We start from the raw sequence: 21,464 nt of genomic DNA, 5'->3' as shown, positions 1-21,464 counted from the left end.
CAAGCCTGTAATCCCAGCACTTTGGGAGGCCGAGACGGGCGGATCACGAGGTCAGGAGATCAAGACCATCCTGGCTAACACGGTGAAACCCCGTCTCTACTAAAAAAATACAAAAAAATTAGCCAGGCGATGTGGCGGGCGCCTGTAGTCCCAGTTACTCAGGAGGCTGAGGCAGGAGAATGGCGTAAACCCGGGAGGCGGAGCTTGCAGTGAGCTGAGATCCGGCCACTGCACTCCAGCCCGGGCGACAGAGCGAGACTCCGTCTCAAAAAAAAAAAAAAACAAAACACACACAAAATTAGCCAGGCATGGTGGCGCATGCTTGTAACCCCAGCTACTCAGGAGGTTGAGGCAGGAGAATCGCTTGAACCTGGGAGGCAGAGGTTGCAGTGAGCCAAGATTGCGCCATTGCACTCCAGCCTGAGCAACAAGAGCAAAACTCTGTCTCATAAATAAATAAATAAATAAATAAATATGTAAATAGTAGAAATTGGGTGACTCCAAAGCCTGTGTCTTTCTGCTACCATAGGGAGAAGGGAGAACAAGACACCAGGAGATCCTTTTTTTTTTTTTTGAGACAAAGTCTTGCTCTGTTGCCCAGGCTGAAGTGCAGTGGTGCCATCTTGGCTCACTGCAACCTCTGCCTCCTGGGTTCAAGCAATTCTCCTGCCTCAGCCTCTCAAGTAGCTGGGATTACAGGTGTAAGCCACCATGCCCAGCTAATTTTTGTATTTTTAGTAGAGATGGGGTTTTGCCATGTTGTCCAGGCTGGTTTTGAACTCCTGACCTCTGGTGATCCACTCGCCTCAGCCTCACAAAGTGCTGGGATTACATGTGTGAGCCACCGTGCCCGGCCAGGAGGTCCTTTTTGACATTGGTTCCATCTCATCTTCTGCCATGGCCCTGTGCTCACTGCCTATTCATAGAGCCCCACAGACCCACTTTGCCCCCACCATTAAAGTCTTCTGTCCTGTAGACTCCTAATTGCTGTCAGCTTTTAAACATGGACTCAGCTAAGAGACTAGACCATTGGCCTGGGAGGAAAGAAAAAGAGAAAGCAAATCGGGCAACTGCTATGTGCTGAGCAGCCCAATCACTGCGCCTAGCAGGGATCTCCCATACCTCCTCTCATTAATGACCACAAAGACCCCCTAAATCTCCCAGCTTATGCCCAGGCTGGTCTTCAACTCCTGAGCTCAAGCGATTCGCCCACCTCAGCCTCACAAAGTGGTAGGATTATAGGCGTGCCCGGCCACCACAATCAATTTTAGAATATTTTAATCACCCCTAAAATAAACCCCATACCCGTTAGCGGTCATTCATTTCCCCCAACCTTGCCCGGCCCCTAGTAACCATTAATCTAATTTTTATTTCAATGAATTTGCCTATTCTGGATATTTCATATAAATGGAATCATCTAGTATGTGATCTTTTGTGTCTGGCTTCTTTCATTCAGCATGATTTTTGTTTTGTTTTGCTTTTTTTGAGATGGAGTCTCACTCTGTTGCCCAGGCTGGAGTGCAGTGGTGTGATCTCTGCTCACTGCAACCCCTGCCTCCCAGGTTCAAGGGATCCTCCTGCCTTAGCCTTCTAAGTAGCTGGGACTACAGGCATGTGCCACCACACCCAGATAATTTATATATTTTTGGTAGAGACGGGGTTTCACCATGTGGACCAGGCTGGTCTCAAACTCCTGACCTCAGGTGATCTGCCAGCCTCAGCCTCCCAAAGGGCTGGGATTATAGCCGTGAGCCACCGCACCCAGCCTCTATGTTGTCCTTTTTATTATTACTATTGCTATCCTAGTGTGTGTGTAGTGGTATCTTATTGTGGTGTTGATTTGCATGCCTTTAGTAAATATGATATTGAGCATCTTTTTGTTTATTGGCCATTTGTATATCTTCTTTGGAGAAATGTCTATTCAAATCCTTCACCAATGTAAAAATTGAGTTATTTGCCTTTCTTAATTGTTAAGATTTATATATTCTAGATATGATCTCATCAGGTTTATGATCACAGATATTTTCTTCCATTCTGTGTCTTTCACTTGCTTGATGGTGTCCACAGAAGCACAAGTCTTACATTTTGATCTACCACTTATTAACTGTAAGATGTGAGCAGGCCAGATGTGGTGGCTCACACCTGTAATCCCAGCACTTTGGGAGGCTAAAGTGGGAGGATGGCTTGAGCTTAAGAGCTCCAGGCTAGAGAGAGTCATGATTGCACCACTGCACTCCAGCCTGGATGACAGAAAGGGACCTGGTCTCTAAAAGATTTTGAATAAATTGCCCTGCTTCTCTGAACATTTCTCACCTGTAAAGTGAGCATCATGATGTCTTGTAGGTATAGGATAAAACTATAATGAGGTGACAAACACAAAGCCCAGATCACAGAGCTTGGGTAGGCTCAGGTAGAATCTATATTCAGCCGAGAATCTCATGGGAGGAAGGGAATGTCTCTGAGGCTGCAGGTCATGGGTGATCCACAGGCCTCCCCATGCCTCTTTCCCCCATTATTTCCACTGTTTCTGTTTATTGGCTCTGTCTGAATCTACTCCTAATTTCCTGATTGCTGCTTCTTCAGTGCCTAGCATAGTGCCACACCCATAAACAATGTACATCAAATATATGATGGATGAATGAATGAATGAAAAGGAAATGAAATCTCCCACCCAAGGTTGCACTCCAGCCTGGGCAACAGAGCAAGACCCTAGCTCGAAAATATCTATATATATATATATTTTTTTTTTCGAGGCAGAGTCTCGCTCTGTCGCCCGGACTGGAGTGCAGTGGCCGGATCTCAGCTCACTGCAAGCTCTGCCTCCCAGGTTTACGCCATTCTCCTGCCTCAGCCTCCCGAGTAGCTGGGACTACAGGCGCCTGCCACCTCGCCCGGCTAGTTTTTGTATTTTTAGTAGAGACGGGGTTTCACTGTGTTAGCCAGGATGGTCTCGATCTCCTGACCTCGTGATCTGCCCGTCTCGGCCTCCCAAAGTGCTGGGATTACAGGCTTGAGCCACCGCGCCCGGCCATATCTATATATTTGTAAAGAAACTAAAAAAATTAGCCAGGTGGGGTGGTAAGCAGCTGTAGTCCCAGCTACTCAGGAGGCTGAGGCAGGAGGATTGCTTGAGCCCAAGAGTTCAAGCTGCAGTGAGCTATGAATAGGCCACTGCACTCCAGCTTGGGCAACAGAGCAAGACCCCATCTCTAAAACTGGAAAAAAAAAAAAATCCAGGTGCTGTGGCTCACTCCTGTAATCCCAGCACTTTGGGACGCTAAAGCAGGTGGATCGCCTGAGCTCAGGAGTTTGAGACCAGCCTGGCCAACATGGTGAAACCCCCTCTATACTAAAAATACAAAAAAAAAGCCAGGTGTGGTGGCAGGTGGCTGTAGTCCCAGCTACTCAGGAGGCTGAGGCAGGAGAATCGCTTGAACCAGGGAGGCAGAGGTTGCAGTGAGCCGAGATCACACCACTGCACTCCAGCCTGGGCAACAGAGTGGGACTCTGTCTCAAAAAAAAAAAAAAAAAAATTATTAAAAAATTGTTAACACTTGTCCCCACGGCAGGAAACTGAGATATTGGAGGTGGGTACGGGAAGGCTTACTTTTCAGTACACATCCTGGTATATTTTGTACCATGTGCATGTAATCGGTAAAAATTTAATTAATTTTAGTCTTCCTAATAGTGTTTGAGAACTAAAAGAGGTGACAATTTAATGTAGTGTGATAGGAATGCTAAAGTGAGTTGTTCCAAAGATCAACTTTGCCTCTGTCTGACCTTTCCCACTACAATGAACTCCAAGGTCTCAGTTCTTTTGATCTAGGAGATTTGGGTTGTATTGTGCAAGGCTTGACATAATGGGACTACTAGGCTTGGGGATTCTTTTATGAGAATTTCACTAAGAAAACAATAATTTTAGTCTAAATCCCTTCATAGTTGGAAGCATAATGTTCCTGAACCCCCTCTGCTCCCAGATATAGACAAATATTTCTTCTTCCAAAGCAGTAAAGAGGTCTAGATGAGCTGCTGGCCATTTGGGGGTGAGGGAGGCATTTGAGGGCACTAGGCCTGGTCAAGGCATAATAGGGGTATTCCCAGGAGCTACTAAAGGCTGGCTGACTAATGGGGATCCTTCAGGGCTGAGACCAGGTGGCGAACCCGCCGCTGCTGTTGCAGCCAATAGAGCATCTCCACTTTGTCACTCTTCATCTTGTCCAGGTAGCGCCGCCCCTTGAAGATCACTGGCTCGCCAAAGATTAACTCAATCTCCTCCAGGAGAGAAGCCAAAGAAGACTCCATTAAGTTGAGCTTCCTGTGGAGATGGCTTCGGATCTGATCCTCCTCCAGGAAGTGACTGGAGCTCAAGTTGGTCTTTTTGAAGAAGCGGTTGGGGTTGGAAGCTTGTCCCTCAAACCACTCTAGTCTCGCCAGCAATGCCTCCCGCAGCTGGATGGGCTTCAGGGCTCGCTCCCAGGCATTCACCAATGAAGGCAGCTGTCTCAGGCGGGCTTTGGAACTGTATTTAATGACCATGTCCACCTGGTCCTTGTTGGGGACCTCAAGCACAGACCACAGTTGTTCCAGACGCTTCTGCAGGCTCAGGATTTTGTGAGATTCTCCCAGGTGGGCGGTCTTCCCAGCTCCTAGCCTGTGCTCTAGCACGGTGTTCCAATCCCACTCTCCTGGCACAAAGTCTGGTTCTTCATCTTCTACCAATGGGGGAGGGTGCTGAATCTCTAGGGACTCTCTGACAGGAGCCACAATCTCCACAGGAACCTCTTCTTCATGCATTTGAAAGATGACATGAAGGAAATCTGTTTCATGGTTGGTGAGGTACTTGAAGTAGTCATCCACAGACAAGGTGGTTTTCCACGAGTTCATCAAGGAGGCCTTGTTTGACCACTTCTCCCAGCTTTTGGTAGCTTGGGGTGATGGGAGGGAGGGCATCATCTCAGTGTTGGACTGTAAAGTGTTTGCTCTCTGGGAGTAAAGTCCAACCAGCTCAGGGTTGATGATTTGAGACTGTTTTTCTTGACGTAGAAAGGCTGAGGACAGGAAGATTGACCAGTCTTTATCTGCTGCAGGCTCAACTAGGGGCCCTTGATCGAAATGTAAGTGGTCAGAAGAGACATGGCTCATCAACTCCTTGTAGACCTCCCTGGTAGTACTGCCAACAAAGTTATCAATATCCATTTTTTCAATGGCTTTGGGATCCAGTTCACCAGCCAGATGGTTATACAAGGCTCCGGCCCCCTCGATGTGGAAAGAGTCTAAGAAGTTTCTATCAGAGACCCGTACGGCAGCCACCTGGACCACGACCTCATTTCTAAGCTTCAAAGTAATGGTCACTGGCTGTGGGTGAAGTGGAAAGGATTTGGGGGGCTGGGGGTCCCACTGCCCAGAGGTTTCTTCCTCCTGGAGGTTCCTCAACATCTTCTCCAGCTCCTCCAGGCGATGCCCTGCAGCTGGGTGACGGGTCACAACCCCAAGGAGAGGAGGCAGGCCTGAGTCCAGTGGTGGGTAGCGAGTCCCCTCCAACTTCATCTTCTTTATCAACTGCTTCAGATCCTCAGCCACGATGTGCCCAGTCAGCTCTGGTTTGCTCTCTCTAGCCAAGACCAGCGGGGTTAAGGGGCGAGATGAGAGTGGAGGAAGGCCCAACTCATCTGCTAGCCTCCAGCCCTCACGCAGGGAGGGCATGGATTGGCCTCTCCGGAGCTCAGAGTAGAAAGGCAAGGGGGAAGCCCTACTGGTGGGGGCCACAGGATAGCTGCGCAGCGACACCATCTGTGAGGAACTGATGTCGATTTCTCTCTTTCCTATGGAGGGTGGCCAGTGGAGAGGCTTCTTCCTCTTCAACCGAGGGATGGACTTCAATTCCTTCACTGGATCCATCTTTCCTGGCTCATTGAGAAACTCTGGTGGACGGCTGAGTTGGATGAGGTAGTTCAGGTTGAGGTTAGAGCACTGCACTTGGGCGAAGCCAGTGCTGTGAGGCCAGGGGATAGGGCACAACTTGAATGTCCCAGCGGGGCAGACAGGGCGCAGCTTGTCCACACCTCCAGAGGTCTGCTCTGCCCTCAGCAGGGCCTGGAAGTCGGTGAGCAGGCCACGGTAGACGTCGGGACTAGTGAGGAAGAGTGTGCAGTCCCTGGCAAGGCTGGCGGCCAATCGGGTGAGCGTGGCTGATTCAGTGAAGACCCCTCTGGGGGTCGACATGGTCACCAACAGGTGCAAGTAGCGCAAGAAGAGCTGCTCACTGCTCAGCAGCACGTAGGCCTCGAGCCGCTTCCGCAGCTTGTGGTTGTTTTTGTGGCTCAGACTAAGTTCGGCGGGCGGCTCCCGCCAACTGCACTTCAGCTCGTCCAGGATGACCTTGATGAGACGTAGTCGAGCCTCAGGAGGCACTCGCGCTGCCATCCCGCTGCTGGAAAGCAGCTTGGCCACCTGGCTGCACAACGACGCCACCGTCAGCTTCGCGAGAGGGAAGGACTGTAGAATCCGGCCCTCCTGCGTGGGGCGCTTCTGAGGCTCTGGGGACGTCGCCCTAGTGGGGAAGAGCGACAGCGGACGCAGCAACTGGTGGTAAAACCACTGGAGCTCAGGTTCGTGCTTCGAAGGCTCCATCTTAGGGCCTGCGGCTGCCACCGTCCGCTAACAGAAAGCCGAGTGGTTACTAAGGCAACCAGGAGCCCGAGGGCCCGAGTGCGCCTGCGCGGCCGCCACCCGGCGGCTGACTGGGCAGGGCCTTGCGTGCGCACGCACTAGGAGGCGGAGTTAGGGGTGTCTTTTGAGGCTCAGTCCCCGCGACGCTGCGCTGGTTGATCCTCCTGCGTCCGAAGAGTTCCGCGTTTCGGGCTGGTGACTGGGTCCAGAATGGCTTCGGACTCGGGGAACCAGGGGACTCTCTGCACGGTGAGGGTTGAGGCTTCGTGTGGAGCCTCGCTGGGCAGAGAGCCTCGGCCCCTGGAGTGATCGTTACCTTGGGAAGAGGGGAAGGAGTGAGCACTTGGGTTGGGGCCTGGGGCCACGGGATGAAACTAGCATGCGAGGGTAGCAGGGGCCCTGCATGAGTGTTGGGGGGTGACTCCCATGGCCCTGGAATGGTCATGAGTGATCATAAAGAAGGTGCTTGAAGAGGGGTTACGTGGGGGCTTGTTCCCAGACCCTTGGGGTGGTCATAGGGTAGGTAGGTGGTGAAACAAAGTCATACCAACGCACTTCCCCAGCGATCATCGTTCGGTCCCTGCCGCCCTTGCAGTTGGAGTTCGCGGTGCAGATGACCTGTCAGAGCTGTGTGGACGCTGTGCGCAAGTCCCTGCAAGGGGTGGCAGGTAAGAACAGGGTAAACTTTTCTGCGGACAGTCCAGAGGCCTCTGGGAGGGACCAGGCGAATCTATTAGACGAACCCTACTCCCATTTTACAGATGCAGAAACTGAACCCCAGAGAGTGGAAGGAATGTTCTCAGAGTTACACACAGACCTGGAGGCAGAGCCTAGAGTACAGCTGTCCAGCTTGCCCTGACAGGTTCTAACTGCTTGTCTTGCTGTGCTGAACCTCACATGCCCCAGAGACTGAGGAGCTAGGCTGAAGGAGTTCTTTGGAAAACAGGCAGTTTTTGCTTGGGAAACAACATAATCTTGACAAAGCAAACAGCAGTGCTGGCCCTATACCATCTTGAGTAGCTTCTGGTTCTTAAAAGGCCAGCTGGTCTGGAGGTGACCTGGCACAATTAGAAAGATCTGGAAAGGTAGAGCCACCAGCATGGCTCGGGAACTGGCTTCCTTTGATTCTGTTAAGTGTTCATCCAGGCCAGGCTCAGTGGCTCATGCCTGTAATCCCAACACTTTGGGACGCCGAAGTGGGTGGATTGCTCAAGTCCAGGAGTTTGAGACCAGCCTGAGCAACATGGTGAAAACTCTTCTCTATAAAAAATACAAAAATTAGCTGGGCGTCATGGTGCGCACCTGTAGTCCCAGCACTGGGGAGGCCGAGGCAGGAGGATCACTTGAGCCCAGGAGGTGGAGGCTGCAGTGAGTTGGATTGCGCCAGTGCACTCCAGGCTGGGTGACAGAGTGAGACCCTGTCTCAAAAAAAAAAAAAAAAAAAAGTCATTTGGTAGGTATGGACCAGACACTGGGGCTTTTTAGGGAGAAGAGTTCACATGGGTATCAGGCACATCCCCTACACTCAGGTGGAAATGAGCATGCAAGCGTTGCCTGGATGGCATTCACAGAATGCTTCGTGGGAAGAGCAATCCTGAGAGGGAATGAGATGAGATGGCTTCTGAACCTGGGACCCTGGTAGTGGTGGACTTTGTAAAGTGGTTAGGGGTGTGAGCTCTAGAGTTCAAACCCCCTCTTTGCCACTTAATGGCACTAAGACTTCATGCGTGTTACTTTTCATGTTTCTGTTTCTTCCGTGTTAAATGGGGGATGATAATAGAAGCTACTCTGGAGGATTGTCCTGAAGAGTAACTGAGTTAATACAAAAAAAGCACTTAGAAAAGTCTTTGGCATGTAGTAACAGCCCAGTAAATCCTAAGGGATTATGAGAGGAAGGCCTTACAGGTGGTGATCTGGATGGAAGGAGGCTGGAGGGGGCAATGTTGAAGCTGGGTTTGCTTAGACTATGTGTTTTGGGGTGGTGAGTGAGCCCTCCACTTCCTGTACAACTTGCTTGCCAGGAGAGCAGACAGTTGGCCTTTCTCTTGGACCCGGCTCAGTTTTCAGCCCTCAGCATGTTTCTTAGGCACCAGATAAAGATAAAAGTCTGGTGACTCTGTGTTTTCTGGTCCGGCTTGGCTTTCTCATGGGGCCCGGAAAGGAAGTTGTAGTTTTCTAGAATGCACACACACAGAGAAAGAGAGTTGCCATCTCAGGAGGCCTGGGGGAAGGCCTTCTTAAGAGGTAAGCAGGAGGAGCACCCAGCCCAAGGCTCACCCCCTAGAATCTCTATCACTTGCCCTGGTGTTCTCTGTGGCCTTCTGTTTTCTCCCTCATTGGGCTCTGAGCCAACCAAGGGTGGGCCTGGCCACATTCCAAGGTCTGCCAGTCTTAAGGAGCAAACTGAATGGCTGCTTAGCTAAGGAACCAGCCTCCGTCTTGGTTCAGACTCAGTCAAGAGTTCAGGAGGTGCATAGTGACAAGGAGCTTCCCACTTCAGGAGCAGAGAATCAGCTCTTCTCTGGAGACCCCAGGGTCTGGGAACTCTCCTATGCCGAAGCCTGTCATCAGGACATCTTATCTGCTGTGTGTCCAAAACATACTTAGGCCTCCACACTGCTGCAGTCCACCCCGCCTTTCCCTAGCCTGTGTAAGAACCTCATCCTTTGATGGGTTTCCCACTGCTTCTTTTGCCCCCTCTAATAGCTTTTGCACATAAAAGCCAGTGTGATATATATATATATTTTTGAGACAGGGTTTTGTTCTGCTCTGTTGCTTGGGCTGGAGTGCAGTGGCACTGTCTCAGCTCACTGCAGCCTCCACTTCACGGTTCATTCGATTCTCCCACCTCAGCTTCCCGAGTAGTTGGGATTACAGATGTGCACCACCATGCCTGCCTAATTTTTTTTTTTTTTTTTTTTTTGAGGTGGAGTCTCGCTCTGTCGCCCGGACTGGAGTGCAGTGGCCGGATCTCAGCTCACTGCAAGCTCCGCCTCCCGGGTTTACGCCATTCTCCTGCCTCAGCCTCCCGAGTAACTGGGACTACAGGCGCCCGCCACCTCGCCCGGCTAGTTTTTGTATTTTTAGTAGAGACAGGGTTTCACCGTGTTAGCCAGGATGGTCTCGATCTCCTGACCTCGTGATCCGCCCGTCTCGGCCTCCCAAAGTGCTGGGATTACAGGCTTGAGCCACCGCGCCCGGCTGCCTGCCTAATTTTTGTACTTTTACTAAAGATGGAGTTTTGCCATGTTGGCAAGGCTGGTATCGAACTCCTGGCCTCATGTGATCCTGCCTCAACCTCCCAAAGTGCTGGGATTATAGGTGTGAGCCAGCACACCCAGCAGACAACTGACTTCAAGACCTGCCTGGTCAACCTGGTGAAACCCTGTCTCTACTAAAAATACTCAGAAAAATTAGTCAGATATGGGGGCGCATGTCAGTAGTCCTACCTACATGAGAAGCTAAGGCAGGAGAATTGCTTGAACCCAGGAGGCAGAGGTTGCAGTGAGCCAAGATCGTGCCACTGTGCTCCAGCCTAGGTGACAAAGCAAGGCTCCATCTCGAAAATAAAAAAATATATCATTCATGTATTATAAAAATCACCCATTTAGGCCAGGCGCAGTGGCTCACACCTGTAGTCCCAACAATTTGGGAGGCCAAGGTGGGTGGATCACTTGTGCTCAGGAGTTCGGGACCAGCCTCTGGGTAACATGGTGAAACCTCGTCTCTACTAAAAATACAAAATATTAGCCGGATGTGGTGGCGCATGTCTGTAGTGCCAGCTATTTTGGAGGCTGAGACAGAAGTATTGCCTGAACCCAGGAGGTGGAGATTGCAGTGAGCCGAGATTGTGCCATTACGCTCCAGCCTGGGCGACAGAGCGAGACTCTGTCTCAAAAAAAAAAAAAAAAATCACCCATTTAAAGGATACACTTCATCTGTTTGTAGTATTTTTAGAGTTGTGCAACCATCTCTCCACTGTCAGTTTTACATTTTTATCACTTCATAAAGAAATCCTAGGCCGGAGCCAGGCCTGATGGCTCATGCCCTGTAATCTCAATACTTTGGGAGACTGAGGCAGGCAGATGACCTGAGGTTAGGAGTTCGAGAGCTGCCTGGCCAACATAGTGAAACCCCGTGTCTGTTAAAAGAAAAAAATACAAAAAAATTAGCCGAACGTGGTGGTGGTGTATGCCTGTAGTACCAGCTACTCCAGAGGCTGAGGAAGGAGAATCACTTAAACCAGGGAGGTGGAGGTTTCAGTGAGCTGAGATTGTGCCACTGCACTCCAGCCTAGGTGACAGAGCGAGACTCCATCTCAAAAAAAAAAAAAAAAAAAAAAAGACAGAAAATAGATTGGTGGCAGGGGTGGGTGGCAGAATAGGAGGGTGATAGCTAAGGGATATAGGATTTCCTTTTATTTTATTTATTATTTATTTATTTATTTATTTATTTTGAGACGGTGTCTCACTCTGTCGCCCAGGCTAGAGTGCAGTGGCCGGATCTCAGCTCACTGCAAGCTCTGCCTCCCGGGTTCACGCCATTCTCCTGCCTCAGCCTCCCGCGTAGCTGGGACTACAGGCGCCCGCCACCTCACCCGGCTAGTTTTTTTTTTGTATTTTTTAGTAGAGACGGGGTTTCACCGTGTTAGCCAGGATGGTCTTGAACTCCTGACCTCGTGATCCGCCTGTCTCGGCCTCCCAAAGTGCTGGGATTACAGGCTTGAGCCACCGCGCCCGGCCTTATTTTATTTTATTTCAGAGACAGAGTCTCACTTTTTCACCCAGGCTGGAGTGCGGTGGTGCAATCTCGGCTTACTGCAACCTCCGCCTCCTGGGTTCAAGCAATTCTTGTGCCCTAGCTTCCCGAGTAGCTGGGACTACAGGTGCGCACCCCCGTGTCTGGCAAATTTTTATATTTTTGGTAGAGACAGGGTTTCACCATGTTGGCCAGGTTGGTCTCAAACTCCTGACCTCAGGTGATCCACAGACCTCACCCTCCCAAACTGCTGGGATTACAGGCGTGAGCCACCGCACCCGGCCTATTTTGTTCTCTTTTTTGTTGTTGTTGTTGTTTTTCTGTGATGGAGTCTTGCTCTGTCACCCAGGCTGGAGTGCATTGGCATGGTGGCTCATGACTGTAATCCTAGCACTTTGGGAGGCCGAGGTGGGTGGATCACCTGAGGCCAGGTGTTCGAGACCATCCTGGCCAACATGGTGAAACCCCATCTCTATTAAAAATACAATAATTAGCCGGGCATGGTGGTTAATGCTTGTAATCCCAGCTACTTGGGAGGCTGAGACAAGAGAATTGCTTGAATATGGCAGGAGGAGGTTGCAGTGAGCCAGGATCCTGCCACTGCACTCCAGTCTGAGCAACAGAGTGAGACTCTGTCTAAAAAACAAAAAAAAAAATTAAGCTCTCTCCTACGGGAAGGATATTTTCTGTCTCTGTGGATTTGCCTATTCTAGACATCTCATGTACATGGCATTATATAATATATGTGGCTTTGTGACTGGCTTTCACATAGCATAATGTTTCAAGGTCCGTCCATGTTGTAGCATGCATCAGCACTTCGTTCCTGAATAGTATTTCATTGTATGGATACTACATTTTATCTGTTCCTTAGTTGATGGACATTTGGGTTATTTTTATCTTTTGGCTATTGTGAATAATGCTGCTATGGATAGCCCACTTTACAAAAGAAAAAAATACCGCTTTAAAAAGAATTATGTGTATTTCCAAAGTTATAAATAATGCCTGATGAGTATTAGGACTCACATAAATCCTGGAGGCAAGGTGGCATTATCCCAATTTGTATGAAAAGAAACAGACTCAGAAGTGAGGAGGCTTACTCAGGGTTACACAGTTACAAAGTAGCTTGCCTCTGGCCGTGGGAAGTTTGGTGGAAATGGGGATGGAGAATTGCTGTCTGTTTCTCTGTTTCCTGCTGCCAGCACTGGGTGCCAGCCTCTGTTGCCCTCTTCCCTCTCTCTCTTGCCAGGTGTCCAGGATGTGGAGGTGCACTTGGAGAATCAGATGGTCTTGGTACACACCACTCTGCCCAGCCAGGAGGTGCAGGCTCTCCTGGAAGGCACGGGGCGGCAGGCAGTACTCAAGGGCATGGGCAGCGACCAGTTGCGTGAGTGACCATTATGGCCTTGGCCCCTCTGGGAGGGAGGTGGCTCCGAGCTGGTACAAATCTAACCATAGGATTCTTGGGCTCTGGGTTGGCGTGGCTTTGAAGAAGGTGTGAAAATTATGTGAGACTCCCTGCCCTTCCCGAGCTGCTAAAGAGGTGTGCTGGGTGAGGTGGCAAGCCAACCCAAGTATCTAATACCTTGCAGAGAATCTGGGAGCAGCAGTGGCCATCCTGGGGGGGCCTGGCCCCGTGCAGGGGGTGGTGCGCTTCCTACAGCTGAGCCCTGAGCGCTGCCTCATCGAGGGAACTATTGATGGCCTGGAGCCTGGGTTGCATGGACTCCATGTCCATCAGTATGGGGACCTCACAAACAACTGCAACAGGTGAGTTGTCCGAAGTCTCCCCAGTAGCATCCTCAGCTACACATTTTCACACTTGCCCCTCACCAATACTCTGTGAGGCACATGCACACAGGCACAACCTCCAGATGAGGAAACTGAGGCTCACGGAGGTTAAATGACTTGCCAAAGGTCCAGAGCAGGTAAAAGGTAGAGTTGGGATTTGAGTCAAGATCTGACTTTGGCTGGGCACAGTAGCTCACACCTGTAATCCTAGAACTTTGGGAGGCCGAGGTGGGCGGATCACCTGAGGTCAGGAGTTCAAGACCAGCCTGGCCAACATGGTGAAACCCCATCTCTACTAAAAATACAAAAAAAATTAGCCGAGCGCAGTGGCATGTGCCTGTAATCCCAGCTACTTGGGAGGCTGAAGCAGGAGAATCACTTGAACTCAGGAAGTGGAGGTTGTGGTGAGCTGAGATTGCACCACTGCTCTCCAGCTCAGGGGCGACAGGGCAAAACACTGTCTCAAGAAAAAAAAAAAATTTGATGTTGAAGGTCCTGCTTGTAACCACCTTACTGCCTCTGAGATGGAAGGGGACTTCTGGACACAGGAAAGGAAGGGTCCCCATGGTGTTAGTTATGCTGTGATATAACTAGTTGTTTACTCATCTGTGACTCCCCTGAGCCAGAAGCTTATTGAGGACAGGACCCATGTCTGATTCTTCTCGGTGCCCTCTACCCAAAGCCTAGCACAGAGTAGGCCTGTTTGTTGAATGAATGAATGAAGCAAATATAGATAGGTGAGAGGGTAGAGCACCTGCTCTGTGAGCTGCTTTCCTGCCCACCTGTTTCCTTTCTTTCTTAGCTGTGGGGACCACTTTAACCCTGATGGAGCATCTCATGGGGGCCCCCAGGACTCTGACCGGGTAAGTGTCTGTCTGGTTTTGGGCTTGAGCTGAGAGAGAACCTAAAGTCTCAGAGGCAGGGCAGGCAACTCTTGGCATCTTAACAGTGTGATTCCTTTTTAGTGGAGTCTTTTCCTCTCACTTTGTTTTGCTGAGTTTGGAAACATTTGTTGACACTTTCTGTGATCAAAGACCAGGGGATACAATAGATTACAGCCCCAGTGCCTGACCCAAGGAGCTCACAGTCTCTGGGGGGGGGGATCACTGAATTCCGTGCTTTCCAGGTAGTGAGATAATCTTTGTAGGAGCCTGCAAGAGGCCCTGGAGCCCAGAGTGAATCATTCATCTGCCTGAGGGGCAGGGGCAGTGGGAGGAAGTGAAATATGGAAGTTGAGGGTTTTACCTAAACTGAAAAGGCCGTCCCTGGTGCTCCCTAACACCCCTGGTCCTGGAGTTTCATTTTTCAGCAGAGAATCATTTCCCAATCTTCAGGGAATTGCGTATTGCCTTAATGATTTTTTGCCTTATCTGAGTACTAGTTGTATTGTTAGTTACTCAATCATTTGATTTTTTTACTTTATTTTTTGAGATGGAGTTTTGTTCTTATTGCCCAAGCTAGAGTGCAATGGTGTGGTCCCAGCTCACTGCAACCTCCGCCTCCCAAGTTCAAACAATTCTCCTGCCTCAGCCTCCCTAGTAGCTGGTACTATAGGTACACACCACCACAGCCGGCTAATTTTTGTATTTTTAGTAGAGATGGGGTTTCACCAGGTTGGTCAGGCAGTCTCAAAGTCCTGACCTCAAGCGATCCGCCCACCTCAGCCTCCCAAAGTGCTGGAATTACAGGTGTGAGCCACTGTGCCCGGCTCTGACTGTGCCATTTTCTATCTCGATGGGTTTGCAACCTTATGCCATAAAGCAAATGAAACCATGGTATGTGTTTCTTAATGCATGTAACTGATTTTTGGACTTTTCACAGCTCTGTTACCTATCATGCTGTTTTTTTCTTCTGTTTATTTTCCTTTTCCTTCTTTATTTCCTTTTTTTTTCTTTTCTTTCTTTTCTTTTTTGAGATAGGATCTCACTCTGTTGCCCATGCTGGAGTGCAGTGGTGCGATCATGGCTCACTACAGCCTTGAACTCGTGGGCTTAAGCAGTCCTCCCACCTCACCTGATAGCTGGGACCACAAGCATGTACCACCATACCCAGCTAATTTTTTTTTTTTTTTGTAGAAATAGGGTATTACTCAGTGAAACCCCGTCTCTACTAAAAAATACAAAAAATTAGTCGGGTGTAGTGGTGGGCGCCTGTAGTCCCAGCTGCTCGGGAGGCTGAGGCAGGAGAATGACATGAACCTGGGAGGCGGAGCTTGCAGTGAGCCAAGATCGTGCCACTGCACTCCAGCCTGGGTGACAGAGCAAGACTCCATCGCAAAAAAAAAAAAAAAAATAGGTGTTACTATATTCCTCAGGCTGGTCTCAAACTGCTGGGCTCAAGCAGTCCTCCCTCCTCAGCCTCCCAGTGTTAGGATTACGAGCATGAGCTAGCGTGCCTGGCCTCTGTCACATTTCTTTTTTTTTTCTTTTTCTTTTTTGTATTTTTAGTAGAAATGAGGTTTTGCCATGTTGGCCAGGCTGGACTTGAACTCGCAACCTCAAGTAATCTGCCTGCCTTGGCCTCCCAAAGTGCTGGGATTACAGGCGTGAGCCACTGTGCCCGACCACTCTGTCACATTTCTAATGGTCAAAAGTTTTTACTCCCTGTTCTGGGAAATTGGAGAGGCATTTCTATAGAGTCCATTGCACAGTGCCATGCTTATGCTCAGTGATTAGTAATCTGCTGCTGCTGCTGCAAATCAAATGACTCCAAAGTTAGGAGTTTAAAACAACAAACATATACTGTCTCTGGGGCAGGAATTTGTGTGTGACTTGCTGGGTGCCTGCAGCTCAGGGTCTCTCTCGGGGCTGCAGTCATCTTAGGGCCCCACGTGGGGAGAATCTGCTTCCAGGTTTGCTCATGTTGCTGTTGGCAGGCCCCAGGTCCTCTGGCTGTTGGCCAGAGACATCAGTTCTTTGCCACGTGGGTCTCTCCCTAGGGCAGCTCATAACACGGCAGTTGGCTTCCCTCAGAGTGAATGAGCGGGAGAGAGATTGAGATTGGGAGAGGGCGTCCAAGACTCAAGCCACATTCTTTTGTAACCTAATCTTAGAAGTGGCACTAGGTCCAGCCCACGCCCAAGGGAGGTGCAAAGCCCTGGAGGCATGGAATGGCAGGGAGTGTTTCTGAAGGGCAGGAGACTGCCTTGTGACCTGTGTTTTCTTCCTGGGCCCCAGGTGGGGCAGGGAATCAGAAGGAGCTGGCATCAGAAGCTATACCTCACCCAACCCCTTAACTTAGACAAGGAAGAACTGAGCAGGAGTTGAGCAGCCAAGGCCACAGTGACTGGCAAGTTGCTGCTGGGTTTTAGCATCTGCTTTTCCCAGATGGAAGAGAATTTCATGTAGGAATTTGCATCCCAGCCTGGTTGTCCCTTGCACATCTCCTAACTGATCTCTAAGCTTCCTTCTGTTCTCTCCTCACCTGCTCTACTCCTTACTTTTCATAGACTGCACTAGGAGGATTGTTCTGAAGCCTGGAGTAACCAGGCCATGCCCCTGCCTGAAACTTGTCTTGGCTCCCAGTGCCTGAGAGTACAAGCTGGGCCTAGCTTCTTGGTGTGGACATTCAATGCCCCACTCCGCTGGCCTGTTGCCCCTGCCTGTGTGCTGAGGAAACAGCCTGGAAAGGCTGCCTTTCCCTGAACTCCTCCTGCTGGGTCATGCCTCCAGCCATGCTGTCCAGGCTGCCCCCTGCCTTGAGGCTGCTCCTCAAGCTGGGCACAGTGGCTCATGCCTGCAATCCCAGCACTTTGGGAGGCCGAGGCGGATGGGTTAATTGAGGTCAGGAGTTTGAGACCAGCCTGACCAACATGGTGAAACTCTGTCTCTATTAAAAATACAAAAGCTGGCCGGGCGCGGTGGCTCAAGCCTGTAATCCCAGCACTTTGGGAGGCCGAGACGGGCGGATCACGAGGTCAGGAGATCGAGACCATCCTGGCTAACACGGTGAAACCCCGTCTCTACTAAAAAATACAAAAAAACTAGCCGGGCGATGTGGCGGGCGCCTGTAGTCCCAGTTACTCGGGAGGCTGAGGCAGGAGAATGGCGTAAACCCGGGAGGCGGAGCTTGCAGTGAGCTGAGATCCGTGTGGCGGGCGCCTGTAGTCCCAGTTACTCGGGAGGCTGAGGCAGGAGAATGGCGTAAACCCGGGAGGCGGAGCTTGCAGTGAGCTGAGATCCGGCCACTGCACTCCAGCCCGGGCGACAGAGCGAGACTCCGTCTCAAAAAAAAAAAAAAAAAAAATACAAAAGCTGAGCCTGGCATAGTGGCTTACACCTGTAATCCCAGCACTTTGGGAAGCTGAGGCGGGCAGATCACGAGGTCACGAGATCAAGACCATCCTGGTTAACACAGTGAAACCCTGTCTCTACTAAAAATACAAAAAATTAGCTGGGCGTGGTGGCATGCACCTGTAGTCCCAGCTACTCGGGAGGCTGAGGCAGGAGAATGGCGTGAACCCGGGAGGCAGAGCTTGCAGTGAGCCAAGGTCACACCACTGCAGTCCAGCCTGGGTGACAGAGTGAGACTCCATCTCAAAAAAAAAAAGAAACAAAAACAAAACAAAACAAAATTAGCCAGGCATGGTGGCGTGCATCTGTAGTCTCACCTACTCGGGAGGCTGAGACAGGAGAATCACTTGAACCTGGGAGGTGGAAGGTTGCAGTGAGCCCAGATCGTACCACTGCACTCCATCCTGGACAATACAGCCAGACTCTGTCTCAAAAAATTAATTAATTAATTAAAAGACATACACAAACCAGCCAGGCCTAGTGGTGCGTGCCTGTAATCCCAGTTACTCGGGAGGCTAAGGCAGGAGAATTGCTTGAACCCGGGAAGCACAGATTACTATGAGCCGAGATCACACTGTTGTATTCCAGCCTGGGCATCACAGTGAGACTTCATATCAAAACAAAACAAAAACAAACAAGCAAAAAAAAAACAAACCACTCTTCAGGGCTCTGTATCACCTCCCCCTCCTTGATCTTTCTGCTATTCAAGTCCCCAATGCAGGGCATAACGAAAAGTGCCAGGTGCAAGCAGCAGATGTCCCTCTGGAAAATAAGATAAAGCAGAACTGGCGCTTCTTCCTGCCCATCAGTTGGTGGCACAGTGAGATGCCTGGTTACTCAGCAGCAAGGTCATGGGAGCCCACCCGCACTGGCACAGGCACTTGTTTCTGCCCAAAATGTCAGGTTGGGGACAATTTATTTGCACAGATGTGGGTTTCTGAGGCTCACTAGTAAGGCCTTATCACCCCAAAACACACCAACTGTTGTATTCACCCTGTGTGTCATGACCCCTAATCTGTTCTGTGTCTGGGTCCCCACCATGTTCTGAGTTCCTGGAGGATGGTGACCTGCATACTGCCCGCCATGCCTGGTACAGTGTGTCTGACCTAGGAGGTGCTCATGGGTGTGTTATGGCATTTTTTCTTACCTTCAAAGCAGAAGGAGGGCAGAGCCAGCTTCTAGGGGCTGGGACAGGCTCTTTGCCCCTTGCGTTTCCTTCTGTTCCTGGAATCTGTGAGTCAGGGAAATGACATTGGCTGCCTATGATGGTCAGGGAAGCCAAGCTTGGCCAACTTAAGCCTATGGGAATTGAAGACAGCCAAGGGCTCACAGAGCCATCAGGAGGCTGCAGAACTGGGCTAACTGGAGGCTGAGAAGCAGTGCTGGGCAATGGCCTCACTGGAAAAACAGTCTGGTCTAACAGGAATGACTGCACAGGCAGGGGAAACTTCTACCGGCTCTTTTCAGCCCACTGTCATCCTGCCCAGGATTTCAGCTCCAGGGAGGGAGTGTTCAGATGGTGCAGGACTTCCTGGACCACTTTCCACTTCCAGAGAGGGCCAAGAGGACCTTGCCTGCCCAGTCCTTGGGGAGCTCAGATAACTACCAGACTGGTACCCATAGCAGGAAATGGGTACTTTGGGGAAGCAGGAAGGGGCATCGGAATCAGGAAGTCAGAAGATAGCAGATTGGCACCATGTGGTACACATCCCCTGTATACACACTGGGTCTCATTCCAGCACCGCGGAGACCTGGGCAATGTCCATGCTGATGCTGATGGCTGCGCCATCTTCAGAATGGAGGATGAGAAGCTGAAGGTAAGGTGGAAAAGAAGGCGGGCACCCTTCCTAACAGGGTCCATTGTCTGAGGCTGTCGTCTCTCCTCAAAGGTGTGGGATGTGATTGGCCGCAGCCTGATTATTGATGAGGGAGAAGATGACCTGGGCCGGGGAGGCCATCCCTTATCCAAGATCACAGGGAACTCTGGGCAGAGGTGAGTGGTGTGGGCCCCTGCAGGAGGCTGTGCTCTGCGAATGGTGCATGAGGAACCCAGGGGTGGGGACCTAAACAAGTACCCACCCTGACCACACATTCTTCTGCAGGTTGGCCTGCGGCATCATCGCGAGCTCCGCTGGCCTCTTCCAGAACCCCAAGCAGATCTGCTCTTGCGATGGCCTCACTATCTGGGAGGAGCGAGGCCGGCCCATCGCTGGCAAGGGCCGAAAGGAGTCAGCCCAGCCCCCTGCCCACCTTTGAGCAGGACCTCACCTTGGCTCTGTTGCTGTCCTCCAGGGCGAGCACTTTCCTCTTCCAGAGGGGGCCAGAGGGACCTTGCCTGCCCAGTCTTTGGAGAGCTCAGTACAGGGCAGGAGCTGCTGCGGTGTTCCCTTGGCAAATGAGTTTTATTTTCATTTGGGATTTGGTGTTTTGTGCTTGTCTCTGTGCCCCTTATGGGCTTGGTGAACATAGCTCTGCCTCTGCCCTTTGTATCAGGGCCACCCCTTAGCATTGGAGCTAAACAAACCTGAATTGAAACCCACACACACACTGAAGTCCCCATCTTCCTCCTTGGAGCCATAATGAAGAGCCACCACAGTCAAATTTCTGTTTGTGGCCTGTCCCCTCCCTCCACTATGGCTGATTGGAACCAGAATGAACATCTGACCGGTGGTGGCCCATGCTTTCCCTGAGAAATCAGCAGATCCAGCTTTAGTTTCTTCCTGTGGTTGGACCCATAACCTGGGAATATGGGAAGTTTTGGTGGCCCTCTTCTCCCTGCCTTACTGGCGGAGCACCAGAAAAAGCCAGTCAGCTAAGAAGGAAGAATGAGGCAGGGAGAACCTAAGAGTTGCTGGAGAATCCCAGTTACTCTGGAGTCCCCTCTCTGAGCCTTTCCTGAGGCCAGCTGCCTCCTGCTCCTGAATCCTCCTAATGCATCCCCGTTAAGATAATCTGGCTTGAGGCCAGGCACGGTAGCTCATACCTGTAATCCCAGCACTTCGGAAGGCTACGGTGGGAGGATCTCTTGAGCCCAGGAGTTTGAGACCAGCCAGGGAAGAGAGTAAGGCCCCGTCTCTACAAAAAGTTTTTTTAATTAGCTGGGTGTGATGGTGCATGCTTGTGGTCCCAGCTACTTGGGAGGCTGAGGTGGGAGGATCACTTGAGCCTGGGAGGTCGAGGCTGCAGTGAACCGTGATCACACCACTGCATTCCAGTCTGGGCAACAGAGCAAGACTCTATCTCAAAAACAAAACAAAACAAAACAAAACAAAAAAACCCTGACTTTATTTCTTTCAGTCATAAGTAAAAATTATTAATTAACATAATAAGTGAAGTGCTTGGCACAGAGCCTGTCACACAAAATTAAGGGAGCAGCAGCTGTGATTCTGAGGCTGTGTGCGACCCTTGGAGGCAGCCCTAGCAAAGCTCCCCTTTCCTATGGTTGGATGTGCTAACAAGGGAACAGTTTGTGGGGCCTCGGGTTCAGAGCCTCCCTACTCATCTATTCTGTCCCTGTACCCCCACCCCCATGGGGTGCCTTGCTCATCCTTGACAAAGCTGCTTTTATGACAGGGTAAGCTGGCAGACTACAGACTTTGCCCCTACACTGCCTACTTGGAACTGGGTAGGTGGTTTCACAGTTAGTTGTCCTTGGCTTCAAAGCAGAGCCCCTGGCTCTGCTCCCATTCCCCAGTCCCTGTCTGTTTTCCCTTTCAAGGCTGTGGGTTCCACCTCTAGCCCCAAGCCTTGGACTCTGCTCTTTCTTGCCAAACCTATGCTGGCTATTTTCCAGCTCCCTGTGGTTGCTAGGAGCCAAACCCTTTTAAGCCCAGACTCCGGCTGTCTTTCCCTACTTCCAGGTCATTGCAGAAACTCATCCTGGATTCTCCCCACAGCTAACCCCTGACATACCCTCTCACCTCCATTCTGGAATGGTACCTGAGTTTTAACCTTTTT

At 50.6% G+C, this 21,464-nt stretch overlaps 2 protein-coding genes across 3 annotated transcripts; one reads left to right on the top strand and one right to left on the bottom strand.

Annotated features, from left to right (window-relative positions):
- Positions 1–3,648: 3,648 nt before the first annotated feature.
- On the bottom strand, positions 3,649–6,759 carry CCDC87 (coiled-coil domain containing 87). The gene has a single exon (XM_033208075.1). The coding sequence runs from the start codon at positions 6,628–6,630 to the stop codon at positions 4,123–4,125; it is 2,508 nt and encodes an 835-aa protein (XP_033063966.1). The 5' UTR covers positions 6,631–6,759; the 3' UTR covers positions 3,649–4,122.
- Positions 6,760–6,778: 19 nt separating this feature from the next.
- On the top strand, positions 6,779–19,925 carry CCS (copper chaperone for superoxide dismutase). Of its 2 annotated transcripts, none has more exons than XM_033208076.1 (8): positions 6,779–6,918; positions 7,265–7,337; positions 12,674–12,811; positions 13,017–13,194; positions 14,018–14,078; positions 19,247–19,324; positions 19,397–19,500; positions 19,610–19,925. In XM_033208076.1, exons 1-8 carry the CDS (start codon positions 6,880–6,882, stop codon positions 19,761–19,763), a joined length of 825 nt encoding a protein of 274 aa, XP_033063967.1. In that variant the 5' UTR covers positions 6,779–6,879; the 3' UTR covers positions 19,764–19,925. The 2 variants fall into 2 exon arrangements, with proteins under 2 accessions (XP_033063967.1, XP_033063968.1); XM_033208077.1 differs by having other exon boundaries at positions 6,806–6,918; positions 7,233–7,337.
- The last annotated feature ends 1,539 nt before the right edge of the window (positions 19,926–21,464 follow it).

The sequence above is a fragment of the Trachypithecus francoisi genome, unplaced genomic scaffold (genome assembly GCF_009764315.1).
Source record: "Trachypithecus francoisi isolate TF-2019V2 unplaced genomic scaffold, Tfra_2.0 Lachesis_group8, whole genome shotgun sequence".
In the NCBI taxonomy this organism is placed as follows: Eukaryota; Metazoa; Chordata; class Mammalia; order Primates; family Cercopithecidae; genus Trachypithecus; species Trachypithecus francoisi.
Note: the sequence above shows the minus strand (reverse complement) of the source record. Positions and strands in the feature narration are given on the sequence as shown.